This window comes from Salvelinus namaycush, chromosome 6 (genome assembly GCF_016432855.1).
Source record: "Salvelinus namaycush isolate Seneca chromosome 6, SaNama_1.0, whole genome shotgun sequence".
Classification (NCBI taxonomy): domain Eukaryota; kingdom Metazoa; phylum Chordata; class Actinopteri; order Salmoniformes; family Salmonidae; genus Salvelinus; species Salvelinus namaycush.
Window position 1 is genome coordinate 1,991,642 of NC_052312.1, and position 16,129 is coordinate 2,007,770.

The 16,129-nt window shown below is 32.1% G+C and overlaps 1 protein-coding gene across 1 annotated transcript in view; it reads left to right on the forward strand.

The window, feature by feature from the left end:
* The window catches only part of rbpms (RNA binding protein, mRNA processing factor), a 70,344-nt gene that overhangs the window by 19,755 nt on the left and 34,460 nt on the right, over positions 1-16,129 (forward strand). The window contains exons 3-4 of the mRNA XM_038995822.1: positions 10,826-10,864; positions 14,897-14,959. Of these exons, the coding sequence (XP_038851750.1) occupies positions 10,826-10,864; positions 14,897-14,959 (102 nt within the window). The remainder of the gene's footprint in view (positions 1-10,825; positions 10,865-14,896; positions 14,960-16,129) is intronic.

Here is a 16,129-nt window from a genome sequence, read left to right on the forward strand (position 1 = left end):
ACTATCATAACATCAAATAGTATATACTGTCATGTTGAATACTATTATGGCATAAAATAGAGTATATACTGTCATGTTGAATACTATCATGGCTAAAATAGAGTATATACTGTCATGTTGAATACTATAATGGCTAAAATAGAGTATATACTGTCATGTTGAATACTATCATGGCATAAAATAGAATATATACTGTCATGTTGAATACTATCATAGCATCAAATAGTATATACTGTCATGTTGAATACTATTATAGCTAAAATAGAGTATATACTGTCATGTTGAATAGTATTATGGCATAAAATAGAGTATATACTGTCATGCTGAATACTATTATGGCATAAAATAGAGTATATACTGTCATGTTGAATACTATTATGGCATAAAATAGAGTATATACTGTCATGTTGAATACTATCATAGCATAAAATAGAGTATATACTGTCATGTTGAATACTATCATAGCATAAAATAGTATATACTGTCATGTTGAATACTATTATGGCTAAAATAGAGTATATACTGTCATGTTGAATACTATTATGGCTAAAATAGAGTATATACTGTCATGTTGAATACTATCATAGCATCAAATAGTATATACTGTCATGTTGAACACTATTATGGCATAAAATAGAGTATATACTGTCATGTTGAATACTATCATGGCATAAAATAGAGTATATACTGTCATGTTGAATACTATTATGGCTAAAATAGAGTATATACTGTCATGTTGAATACTATCATGGCTAAAAGAGAGTATATACTGTCATGCTGAATACTATTATGGCATAAAATAGAGTATATACTGTCATGTTGAATACTATCATAGCATAAAATAGAGTATATACTGTCATGTTGAATACTATCATAGCATCAAATAGTATATACTGTTATGTTGAATACTATCATAGCATCAAATAGTATATACTGTCATGTTGAATACTATTATGGCATAAAATAGAGTATATAGTGTCATGTTGAATACTATTATGGCTAAAATAGAGTATATACTGTCATGTTGAATACTATCATAGCATAAAATAGAGTATATACGGTCATGTTGAATACTATCATGGCTAAAATAGAGTATATACTGTCATGTTGAATACTATTATGGCATAAAATAGAGTATATACTGTCATGTTGAATACTATCATGGCTAAAATAGAGTATATACTGTCATGTTGAATACTATCATGGCATAAAATAGAGTATATACTGTCATGTTGAATACTATCATGGCATAAAATAGAGTATATACTGTCATGTTGAATACTATTATGGCTAAAATAGAGTATATACTGTCATGTTGAATACTATTATAGCTAAAATAGTATATACTGTCATGTTGAATACTATTATAGCTAAATAGTATATACTGTCATGTTGAATACTATCATGGCTAAAATAGAGTATATACTGTCATGTTGAATACTATTATGGCATAAAATAGAGTATATACTGTCATGTTGAATACTATTATGGCTAAAATAGAGTATATACTGTCATGTTGAATACTATTATGGCTAAAATAGAGTATATACTGTCATGTTGAATACTATCATGGCTAAAATAGAGTATATACTGTCATGTTGAATACTATTATAGCTAAAATAGTATATACTGTCATGTTGAATACTATCATGGCTAAAATAGAGTATATACTGTCATGTTGAATACTATCATGGCATCAAATAGTACATACTGTCATGTTGAATACTATCATAGCATCAAATAGTATATACTGTCATGTTGAATACTATCATAGCATCAAATAGTATATACTGTCATGTTGAATACTATTATGGCATCAAATAGTATATACTGTCATGTTGAATACTATCATAGCATCAAATAGTATATACTGTCATGTTGAATACTATCATAGCATCAAATAGTATATACTGTCATGTTGAATACTATTATGGCTAAAATAGAGTATATACTGTCATGTTGAATACTATCATGGCTAAAAGAGAGTATATACTGTCATGTTGAATACTATCATAGCATAAAATAGAGTATATACTGTCATGTTGAATACTATCATGGCTAAAATAGAGTATATACTGTCATGTTGAATAGTATTATGGCATAAAATAGAGTATATACTGTCATGCTGAATACTATTATGGCATAAAATAGAGTATATACTGTCATGTTGAATACTATTATGGCATAAAATAGAGTATATACTGTCATGTTGAATACTATCATAGCATAAAATAGAGTATATACTGTCATGTTGAATACTATCATAGCATAAATAGTATATACTGTCATGTGAATACTATTATGGCTAAATAGAGTATATACTGTCACTGTTGAATACTATTATGCATAAATAGAGTATATACTGTCATGTTGAATACTATCATGCATAAATAGAGAGTATATACTGTCATGTTGAATACTATCATAGGCATAAAATAGAGTATATACTGTCATGTTGAATACTATCATGGCATAAAATAGAGTATATACTGTCATGTTGAATACTATCATGGCATAAAATAGAGTATATAATGTCAATGTTTGAATACTATCATGGCATAAAAAGTATATAATGTCATGTTTGAATACTATAGTGGGCATAAAATTAGAGTATATACTGTCAATGTTGAAATCTATTAGCTAAAATAGTATATACTGTCATGTTGAATACTATTATAGCTAAAATAGTATATACTGTCATGTTTGAATACTATCATGGCTCAACTAGTATATACTGTCATGTGAATACTATCGGCTAAAATAGCGTATATGACTGTTCAGTTGAATACTATTATGGCATAAAATAGAGTATATACTGTCATGTTGAATACTATTATGGCTAAAATAGAGTATATACTGTCATGTTGAATACTATCTATGGCTACAATAGAGTATATACTGTCATGTTGAATACTAATCATGGCATAAAATAGAGTATATACTGTCATGTTGAATACTATTATAGCTAAAATAAGTATATACTGTCATGTTGAATACTATCATGGCTAAAATAGAGTATATACTGTCATGTTGAATACTATCATGGCAATCAAATAGTATATACTGTCATGTTGAATACTATTATGGCATAAAATAGAGTATATACTGTCATGTTGAATACTATTATGGCATAAAATAGAGTATATACTGTCATGTTGAATACTATTATGGCATAAAATAGAGTATATACTGTCATGTTGAATACTATTATGGCTAAAATAGAGAACACTATTATGGCATAAAATAGAGTATATACTGTCATGTTGAATACTATCATAGCATAAAATAGAGTATATACTGTCATGTTGAATACTATAATGGCATAAAATAGAGTATATACTGTCATGTTGAATACTGTCATGGCTAAAATAGAGTATATACTGTCATGTTGAATACTATCATGGCATCAAATAGAGTATATACTGTCATGTTGAATACTATAATGGCATAAAATAGAGTATATACTGTCATGTTGAATACTGTCATGGCTAAAATAGAGTATATACTGTCATGTTGAATACTATCATAGCATAAAATAGAGTATATACTGTCATGTTGAATACTATAATGGCATAAAATAGAGTATATACTGTCATGTTGAATACTGTCATGGCTAAAATAGAGTATATACTGTCATGTTGAATACTATAATGGCATAAAATAGAGTATATACTGTCATGTTGAATACTGTCATGGCTAAAATAGAGTATATACTGTCATGTTGAATACTGTCATGGCATAAAATAGAGTATATACTGTCATGTTGAATACTATTATGGCTAAAATAGAGTATATACTGTCATGTTGAATACTATTATAGCTAAAATAGAGTATATACTGTCATGTTGAATACTATCATGGCATAAAATAGAGTATATACGGTCATGTTGAATACTATCATAGCATCAAATAGTATATACTGTCATGTTGAATACTATTATGGCATAAAATAGAGTATATACTGTCATGTTGAATACTATTATGGCTAAAATAGAGTATATACTGTCATGTTGAATACTATCATAGCATAAAATAGAGTATATACGGTCATGTTGAATACTATCATGGCTAAAATAGAGTATATACTGTCATGTTGAATACTATTATGGCATAAAATAGAGTATATACTGTCATGTTGAATACTATCATGGCTAAAATAGAGTATATACTGTCATGTTGAATACTATCATGGCATAAAATAGAGTATATACTGTCATGTTGAATACTATTATGGCATAAAATAGAGTATATACTGTCATGTTGAATACTATTATGGCATAAAATAGAGTATATACTGTCATGTTGAATACTATCATAGCATAAAATAGAGTATATACTGTCATGTTGAATACTATCATGGCATAAAATAGAGTATATACTGTCATGTTGAATACTATCATGGCATAAAATAGAGTATATACTGTCATGTTGAATACTATCATGGCATAAAATAGAGTATATAATGTCATGTTGAATACTATTATGGCTAAAATAGAGTATATACTGTCATGTTGAATACTATTATAGCTAAAATAGTATATACTGTCATGTTGAATACTATTATAGCTAAAATAGTATATACTGTCATGTTGAATACTATCATGGCTAAAATAGAGTATATACTGTCATGTTGAATACTATTATGGCATAAAATAGAGTATATACTGTCATGTTGAATACTATTATGGCTAAAATAGAGTATATACTGTCATGTTGAATACTATTATGGCTAAAATAGAGTATATACTGTCATGTTGAATACTATCATGGCTAAAATAGAGTATATACTGTCATGTTGAATACTATTATGGCATAAAATAGAGTATATACTGTCATGTTGAATACTATCATGGCTAAAATAGAGTATATACTGTCATGTTGAATACTATCATGGCATAAAATAGAGTATATACTGTCATGTTGAATACTATTATGGCATAAAATAGAGTATATACTGTCATGTTGAATACTATTATGGCATAAAATAGAGTATATACTGTCATGTTGAATACTATCATAGCATAAAATAGAGTATATACTGTCATGTTGAATACTATCATGGCATAAAATAGAGTATATACTGTCATGTTGAATACTATCATGGCATAAAATAGAGTATATACTGTCATGTTGAATACTATCATGGCATAAAATAGAGTATATAATGTCATGTTGAATACTATTATGGCTAAAATAGAGTATATACTGTCATGTTGAATACTATTATAGCTAAAATAGTATATACTGTCATGTTGAATACTATTATAGCTAAAATAGTATATACTGTCATGTTGAATACTATCATGGCTAAAATAGAGTATATACTGTCATGTTGAATACTATTATGGCATAAAATAGAGTATATACTGTCATGTTGAATACTATTATGGCTAAAATAGAGTATATACTGTCATGTTGAATACTATTATGGCTAAAATAGAGTATATACTGTCATGTTGAATACTATCATGGCTAAAATAGAGTATATACTGTCATGTTGAATACTATTATAGCTAAAATAGTATATACTGTCATGTTGAATACTATCATGGCTAAAATAGAGTATATACTGTCATGTTGAATACTATCATGGCATCAAATAGTATATACTGTCATGTTGAATACTATTATGGCATAAAATAGAGTATATACTGTCATGTTGAATACTATTATGGCATAAAATAGAGTATATACTGTCATGTTGAATACTATCATAGCATAAAATAGAGTATATACTGTCATGTTGAATACTATCATGGCATAAAATAGAGTATATACTGTCATGTTGAATACTATCATGGCATAAAATAGAGTATATACTGTCATGTTGAATACTATCATGGCATAAAATAGAGTATATACTGTCATGTTGAATACTATTATGGCTAAAATAGAGTATATACTGTCATGTTGAATACTATTATAGCTAAAATAGTATATACTGTCATGTTGAATACTATTATAGCTAAAATAGTATATACTGTCATGTTGAATACTATCATGGCTAAAATAGAGTATATACTGTCATGTTGAATACTATTATGGCATAAAATAGAGTATATACTGTCATGTTGAATACTATTATGGCTAAAATAGAGTATATACTGTCATGTTGAATACTATTATGGCTAAAATAGAGTATATACTGTCATGTTGAATACTATCATGGCTAAAATAGAGTATATACTGTCATGTTGAATACTATTATAGCTAAAATAGTATATACTGTCATGTTGAATACTATCATGGCTAAAATAGAGTATATACTGTCATGTTGAATACTATCATGGCATCAAATAGTATATACTGTCATGTTGAATACTATCATAGCATCAAATAGTATATACTGTCATGTTGAATACTATCATAGCATCAAATAGTATATACTGTCATGTTGAATACTATTATGGCATCAAATAGTATATACTGTCATGTTGAATACTATCATAGCATCAAATAGTATATACTGTCATGTTGAATACTATTATGGCTAAAATAGAGTATATACTGTCATGTTGAATACTATCATGGCTAAAAGAGAGTATATACTGTCATGTTGAATACTATCATAGCATAAAATAGAGTATATACTGTCATGTTGAATACTATCATGGCTAAAATAGAGTATATACTGTCATGTTGAATAGTATTATGGCATAAAATAGAGTATATACTGTCATGCTGAATACTATTATGGCATAAAATAGAGTATATACTGTCATGTTGAATACTATTATGGCATAAAATAGAGTATATACTGTCATGTTGAATACTATCATAGCATAAAATAGAGTATATACTGTCATGTTGAATACTATCATAGCATAAAATAGTATATACTGTCATGTTGAATACTATTATGGCTAAAATAGAGTATATACTGTCATGTTGAATACTATTATGGCTAAAATAGAGTATATACTGTCATGTTGAATACTATCATAGCATCAAATAGTATATACTGTCATGTTGAACACTATTATGGCATAAAATAGAGTATATACTGTCATGTTGAATACTATCATGGCATAAAATAGAGTATATACTGTCATGTTGAATACTATTATGGCTAAAATAGAGTATATACTGTCATGTTGAATACTATCATGGCATAAAATAGAGTATATACTGTCATGTTGAATACTATCATAGCATCAAATAGTATATACTGTCATGTTGAATACTATTATAGCTAAAATAGAGTATATACTGTCATGTTGAATAGTATTATGGCATAAAATAGAGTATATACTGTCATGCTGAATACTATTATGGCATAAAATAGAGTATATACTGTCATGTTGAATACTATTATGGCATAAAATAGAGTATATACTGTCATGTTGAATACTATCATAGCATAAAATAGAGTATATACTGTCATGTTGAATACTATCATAGCATAAAATAGTATATACTGTCATGTTGAATACTATTATGGCTAAAATAGAGTATATACTGTCATGTTGAATACTATTATGGCTAAAATAGAGTATATACTGTCATGTTGAATACTATCATAGCATCAAATAGTATATACTGTCATGTTGAACACTATTATGGCATAAAATAGAGTATATACTGTCATGTTGAATACTATCATGGCATAAAATAGAGTATATACTGTCATGTTGAATACTATTATGGCTAAAATAGAGTATATACTGTCATGTTGAATACTATCATAGCATAAAATAGAGTATATACTGTCATGTTGAATACTATCATAGCATCAAATAGTATATACTGTCATGTTGAATACTATCATAGCATCAAATAGTATATACTGTCATGTTGAATACTATTATGGCATAAAATAGAGTATATACTGTCATGTTGAATACTATTATGGCTAAAATAGAGTATATACTGTCATGTTGAATACTATCATAGCATAAAATAGAGTATATACGGTCATGTTGAATACTATCATGGCTAAAATAGAGTATATACTGTCATGTTGAATACTATTATGGCATAAAATAGAGTATATACTGTCATGTTGAATACTATCATGGCTAAAATAGAGTATATACTGTCATGTTGAATACTATCATGGCATAAAATAGAGTATATACTGTCATGTTGAATACTATTATGGCATAAAATAGAGTATATACTGTCATGTTGAATACTATTATGGCATAAAATAGAGTATATACTGTCATGTTGAATACTATCATAGCATAAAATAGAGTATATACTGTCATGTTGAATACTATCATGGCTAAAATAGAGTATATACTGTCATGTTGAATACTATCATGGCTAAAATAGAGTATATACTGTCATGTTGAATACTATCATAGCATCAAATAGTATATACTGTCATGTTGAATACTATTATGGCATAAAATAGAGTATATACTGTCATGTTGAATACTATTATGGCTAAAATAGAGTATATACTGTCATGTTGAATACTATCATAGCATAAAATAGAGTATATACTGTCATGTTGAATACTATCATAGCATAAAATAGAGTATATACTGTAATGTTGAATACTATCATGGCTAAAATAGAGTATATACTGTCATGTTGAATACTATCATGGCTAAAATAGAGTATATACTGTCATGTTGAATACTATCATAGCATCAAATAGTATATACTGTCATGTTGAATACTATTATGGCATAAAATAGAGTATATACTGTCATGTTGAATACTATTATGGCTAAAATAGAGTATATACTGTCATGTTGAATAGTATTATGGCATAAAATAGAGTATATACTGTCATGTTGAATACTATTATGGCATAAAATAGAGTATATACTGTCATGTTGAATACTATTATAGCTAAAATAGAGTATATACTGTCATGTTGAATACTATCATAGCATCAAATAGTATATACTGTCATGTTGAATACTATTATGGCATAAAATAGAGTATATACTGTCATGTTGAATACTATTATGGCATAAAATAGAGTATATACTGTCATGTTGAATACTATCATGGCTAAAATAGAGTATATACTGTCATGTTGAATAGTATTATGGCATAAAATAGAGTATATACTGTCATGTTGAATACTATTATGGCATAAAATAGAGTATATACTGTCATGTTGAATACTATTATAGCTAAAATAGAGTATATACTGTCATGTTGAATACTATCATGGCATAAAATAGAGTATATACGGTCATGTTGAATACTATCATGGCTAAAATAGAGTATATACTGTCATGTTGAATACTATCATGGCATAAAATAGAGTATATACTGTCATGTTGAATACTATCATGGCATAAAATAGAGTATATACTGTCATGTTGAATACTATCATGGCATAAAATAGAGTATATACTGTCATGTTGAATACTATCATGGCTAAAATAGAGTATATACTGTCATGTTGAATACTATCATGGCTAAAATAGAGTATATACTGTCATGTTGAATACTATTATGGCATAAAATAGAGTATATACTGTCATGCTGAATACTATTATGGCTAAAATAGAGTATATACTGTCATGTTGAATACTATCATAGCATAAAATAGAGTATATACTGTCATGTTGAATACTATCATGGCTAAAATAGAGTATATACTGTCATGTTGAATACTATCATAGCATCAAATAGTATATACTGTCATGTTGAATACTATTATGGCATAAAATAGAGTATATACTGTCATGTTGAATACTATTATGGCTAAAATAGAGTATATACTGTCATGTTGAATAGTATTATGGCATAAAATAGAGTATATACTGTCATGTTGAATACTATTATGGCATAAAATAGAGTATATACTGTCATGTTGAATACTATTATAGCTAAAATAGAGTATATACTGTCATGTTGAATACTATCATAGCATCAAATAGTATATACTGTCATGTTGAATACTATTATGGCATAAAATAGAGTATATACTGTCATGTTGAATACTATTATGGCATAAAATAGAGTATATACTGTCATGTTGAATACTATCATGGCTAAAATAGAGTATATACTGTCATGTTGAATAGTATTATGGCATAAAATAGAGTATATACTGTCATGTTGAATACTATTATGGCATAAAATAGAGTATATACTGTCATGTTGAATACTATTATAGCTAAAATAGAGTATATACTGTCATGTTGAATACTATCATGGCATAAAATAGAGTATATACGGTCATGTTGAATACTATCATGGCTAAAATAGAGTATATACTGTCATGTTGAATACTATTATGGCATAAAATAGAGTATATACTGTCATGTTGAATACTATCATGGCTAAAATAGAGTATATACTGTCATGTTGAATACTATCATGGCATAAAATAGAGTATATACTGTCATGTTGAATACTATCATGGCATAAAATAGAGTATATACTGTCATGTTGAATACTATCATGGCATAAAATAGAGTATATACTGTCATGTTGAATACTATCATGGCTAAAATAGAGTATATACTGTCATGTTGAATACTATCATGGCTAAAATAGAGTATATACTGTCATGTTGAATACTATTATGGCATAAAATAGAGTATATACTGTCATGCTGAATACTATTATGGCTAAAATAGAGTATATACTGTCATGTTGAATACTATCATAGCATAAAATAGAGTATATACTGTCATGTTGAATACTATCATGGCTAAAATAGAGTATATACTGTCATGTTGAATACTATTATGGCATAAAATAGAGTATATACTGTCATGCTGAATACTATCATGGCATAAAATAGAGTATATACTGTCATGTTGAATACTATCATGGCATCAAATAGTATATACTTATACATGTTCTTGCTGTTTATGCTAACAATTTGTCTTGGTCTTTGTTTTAGGGTTATGAGGGATCATTGATAAAACTCACCTCCAAACAGGTAAGCAAAAAATACCTCCTTTTTTCACACGGTGTAACAAATGAGTGAACACATGGCTCAGTCCCTCAGCAGGCTGTTTCAGTGTACTGAACACATGACTCAGTCCCTCAGCAGGCTGTTTCAGTGTAGTTTAGACATGACTCAGTCCCTCAGCAGGCTGTTTCAGTGTAGTTTAGACATGACTCAGTCCCTCAGCGGGCTGTTTCAGTGTAGTTTAGACATGACTCAGTCCCTCAGCAGGCTGTTTCAGTGTAGTTTAGACAAGAATGCTGTCCATTGACTACAGCTCCGTTTTCAACACCACAAAGCTCATCACTAAGCTAAGGACCCTGGGACTAAACACCTCCCTCTGCAACTGGATCCTGGACTTCCTGACGGGACGCCCCCAGGTAGTAAGGGTAGGCAACAACACATTTGCCACGCTGATCCTCAACACTGGGGCCCCTCAGGGGTGTGTGCTTAGTCCCCTCCTGTACTCTCTGTTGACCCACGACTGCGTGGCCAAGCATGATTCCAACACCATCATTAAGTTTGCTGACGACACAACAGTGGTAGGCCTGATCACCGACAACAATGAGACAGTCAGAGACCTGGCAATGTGGTGCCAGGACAACAACCTCTCCCTCGATGTGAGCAAGACAAAGACTATAGGACTATAGGAAGGAAGGGCCAAACAGGCCCCATTAACATTGACTGGGCTGAACTGGAGAAGGTTGAGAGTTTCACATCACCAACCAACTATCATGGTCTAAACACACCAAGACAGTTGTGAAGTGAGCATGACAACACATTTTCCCCCTCAAGAGACTGAAAAGATTTGGCATGGGTCCACAGATCCTCAAAATGTTCTACAGCTGCACCATCGAGAGCATCCTGACTGGTATTGCAACTGCTCGGCATCTGACCGTAAGGCGCTACAGAGGGTAGTGTGTACTGCCCAGTACTTCACTGGGTCCAAGCTTCCTGCCATCCAGGACCTATATACTAGGAGGTGTCAGAGGAAGCCCCAAAAAATTGTCAAAGACTCCAGTCACCCAAGTCATAGACTGTTCTCTCTGCTACCGCACGGCAAGCGGTACCGGAACGCCAAGTCTAGGACCAAAAGGCTCCTTAACAGATTCTACCTCCAAGCCATGACTGCTGAAAAATTAATCAAATGGCCACCCGGACTATTTACATTTACCTACCCCCCCCCACACACACACACACATACTTTGTTTTCACACTGCTGCTACTCGCTGTTTATTATCTATGCATAGTCACTTTACAAATGACCTCAACTAACCTGTGCCAACGCACATTGACTCAGTAGCGGTACCGCCTGTATATAGCCTCGTTATTTTTATGTAATTTCCATGTGTTACTTTTAGATTTTATTTAATAATAATAATAATAACTTTAGTAAGTATTTAGTAAGTATTTTCTTAACTCTATTTCTTGAACTGGATTTTTAGTTAAGGGCTTGTAAGTAAGCATTTCACGGTAAGGTCTACATCTGTTGAATTTAAATAGATTTGATTTGAACTGGTTTTAGGATCAGGACCTGCAATTGTAACAGTAAGCAACTGTATTTTTATTTTATTTTTTAATTTGTAATTCTTTTATTTTACCTTTATTTAACCAGGTAGGTTAGTTGAGAACAAGTTCTCATTTACAACTGCGACCTGGCCAAGAATAAAGCAAAGCAGTCCGACACAAACAACAACACAGAGTTACACATGGAATAAACAAGCGTACAGTCAATAACACAATAGAAAAAAAAGAAGGTCTATATACAATGTGTGCAAATGGCGTGAGGAGGTAAGGCAATAAATAGGCCATAGTAACGAAGTAATTACAGTTTAGCAAATTAACAATGGAGTGATAGATGAGCAGATGATGATGTGCAAGTAGAAATACTGGTGTGCAAAAGAGCAGAAAAGTAAATAAAAACAATATGGGGATGAGGTAGGTAGATTGGATGGGCTATTTACAGATGGGCTATGTACAGCTGCAGCGATCAGTGAGCTGCTCAGATAGCTGCTGTTTAAAGTTAGTGAGGGAAATATAAGTCTCCAGCTTCAGCGATGTAACAAAATGGAGGACTGTGGTGTAGCTGTTATTATGAGTACATGTTGCATGAATTGCTAAGGCATGAGAATATGAAAGTGTGTATTCTAATTTTACATTTATGTAGTTCCTTACCTGTCTATTATGTCATGTCGTTGGCTCTCAGATAGCGTGCTTGCAGACACTCTTGTGGGATGTTCAAGGGGAAAGGAGATGGAAAGAAATGTGTTGGGTCAAAGCGAAGGTTTTGACAATTTTATTATTATTTTACCTTTGTTTAACTAGGCAAGTCAGTTAAGAACAAATTCTTATTTACAACGACGGCCTAGGAACAATACTGAGTCTCTGACGGTATCTTTTCGCTCTTTGAGGTGGCTGAAAATGAGCTCGTCTGGTGTGTGTCCACTTGGAGAGCTAGGCAGTTTAGTTTACGTCAATGTACTTAATGCCAAATGACACTGTGTCCCATAAAGAGATAACACATTCATTAAAACGGGTTAATGGTCATCGAGATTCCTCATGGACAGTATCGGCAAACGGAAAGCTGTCTTTGCTTTAAGTGGAAGTGAATCCTACATCATATTAATTTCCTTTTCAGTTGCCAGTATTTTGAGGACTTACTTGTTTGCCTTATGCCAGATGTCATATGATGCTTCTGTAGTTGTCATACAGTGTAATGGACTCAAGGCTTTGTTTTGAATGTCTCTCCCATGTTCTGTGTTCATTGCACTGTGAGTTGATCCTTCCTGACTAATGGTAATGACAGTGCTAATGAAAATCAATCATTCCTACGGAGAACACAGCCGTCTCCATATATAGCAAGCCGTCTCGCTCTCTCTCTCTCTCTCTCTCTCCCTCTCTCTGTCTTTCTAGAAAGCTTTCTACATCGCCCACTGTGGCTTAGCCTCTTGAGAACATCATGTTTAAAAACTCTCTACTTCCCCTCTCTTCTCTGTCTCTCCCTCTCTCTGTCTCTCTCTCTCTCTCTCTCTCTCTCTCTCTCTCTCTCTCTCTCTCTCTCTCTCTCTCTCTCTCTCTCTCTACTTCCCCTCTCCTCTCCATGTATCTGCTTCTCTCTCTCTCTCTCTCTACTTCCCCTCTCTTCTCCAAGTCTCTCCCCTCTCTCTTTCTCTCCCTCTCTCTCTCCACGTCTCTTTTCTTCTCTCTCTCTCTCTGATGTTTGTGTTCAGGAATCTATGAAAAAGTGTCTCCCGTGTTCAGAGCCAAAAAATTGTTTTCAGCATAGAGACCTTCCTATACCAAACCAGTACTGCATGTTTGTGTCTTTTGATACCAAACCAGTACTGCATGTTTGTGTCTTTTGATACCAAACCAGTACTGCATGTTTGTGTCTTTTGATACCAAACCAGTACTGCATGTTTGTGTCTTTTGTTCACACCTCTCTCCAAAACATTTGGCCCTGAACAAAAGTGAAGTCACAGAAAATGTAACACATGCACTAATGTTTTGGTGAATGAAACACAGAACAGGGATTTATGCTTGGCAGCTACAATAAATGACAAGCCTGGAGAGTTCGCAAACAAGTGAACTCCTCTTTCTGCCTCTCCCTCGTTCTCATCTCCCTCTCTTTTCCCTCCCTCTTTCTCCCTCTTTCTCTTTCTTTCAAACACACTCGCTGCCCCTTTGCCCGTATTTGGGCATAGGGAGCTATGCACCATCTAGTGAATGTTGAACTCTTGGTGGACTCCACACTGCAGACCTCTAGTTCTCTCTGTCACCATGATTTTAACAGAGAGAGAGAGAGAGAGAGAGAGAGAGAGAGAGAGAGAGAGAGAGAGAGAGAGAGAGAGAGAGAGAGAGAGAGAGAGAGAGAGAGAGAGAGAGAGAGAGAGAGAGAGAGAGAGAGAGAAAAACATGTATATGTCACTCAGACAGAGAAGTGCGGAATCAGTATTATGCCTAAAACTCTGTTTCTTTCCTTTGTTCTGTCTGTTTTTTGTCTTGCCTGCTGTATCTCTCCAGCCAGTGGGGTTTGTCAGCTTTGACAGCCGATCAGAGGCAGAAGCTGCCAAGAATGCCTTGAACGTAAGTTATATGCCCTCATCAAGCACAACCCAGTCTAACAGTGTTTTTAATGTTTATAATATGTGTTGCTAAATATATATTATAGGCACTCTTACGAATACCCAAATACATTTCTGGGCATCTGTACCTCTGAAAGCACATGATAGGCAAGTACAGATGTACGATCTTAATTCGATCTCTCTTTTTGTTGCTGAGAATTTTCATGTGCTGTAGGAAATGCAGATGAGCTTTGTGACTTACATAAATTCACTGAAAACCTGCACTAACACATGGTTATATTAACAGTATTGCACTTTTTCATTCAAGCTTAATTTTGTCCAGCTGAAAGCCTAACCACCGATCAAGCAACATTATGGACTACAATTTCAAATCCTGTTACTGCAGGATTATGTTGCTACGACAATACTGACAACGATCGTAATGTGCCAATTCCCTCAACATTCCCGATATCATTTAATATCTGTGAAAGTCTTTTCAGTCAGGTTTTCAAATAAACCACATTTTATTTCATTTTACATGAAGCTTTGCCATCCCTTTGGATCATACAAGGTCAATCACTCTTAACGCAGTAGAATTAGCACTCCTTCCACACCGAAATAGCAGACATTGATCTAGGATTTGAATTTAATCTAGCTGATTTCAAGCGGAGGCTACCAACCTTGCTTGAGGAAATCATTGATGAGGCAGACAGACTGATGCAAAACAGGACTGATCCCGGCAAAGCTTTAAGTTTATCTCTCGAAACAAAGATTCACAGAGAACGCAAAGAAAACTTTCAGATGCCTTTCTTTTTGTCATCTTTGTTTTTTAAATTAGTTATTCCAGCTTTATATTTACATTTTATGTGCCTCTCGGGTGCAGAAATAATTCAATTTAAAGGTTATATTTGGGTCAATAATGACTACTTTATTACAGAATATCACATCTACTGAATCGAAATGGACCGATCCTCGAGATATTGTTGTACACATATCAAAGACGAAAAAATGTAATTAAAAAGCAATGCTCACGTTATTAGATCAGATTTAGGGTAGGTCTCAAATGAAACACTCTGTAATGCTGAAAATGGTGTTATTGTGTGCAGCCCATTCCCCCAGAGTCGTGTCAAGAACACCCCAGTGTCTATAGAAACGTTGTACCCCCCCCCACCAAGTTTTCTGAGCAAAACAT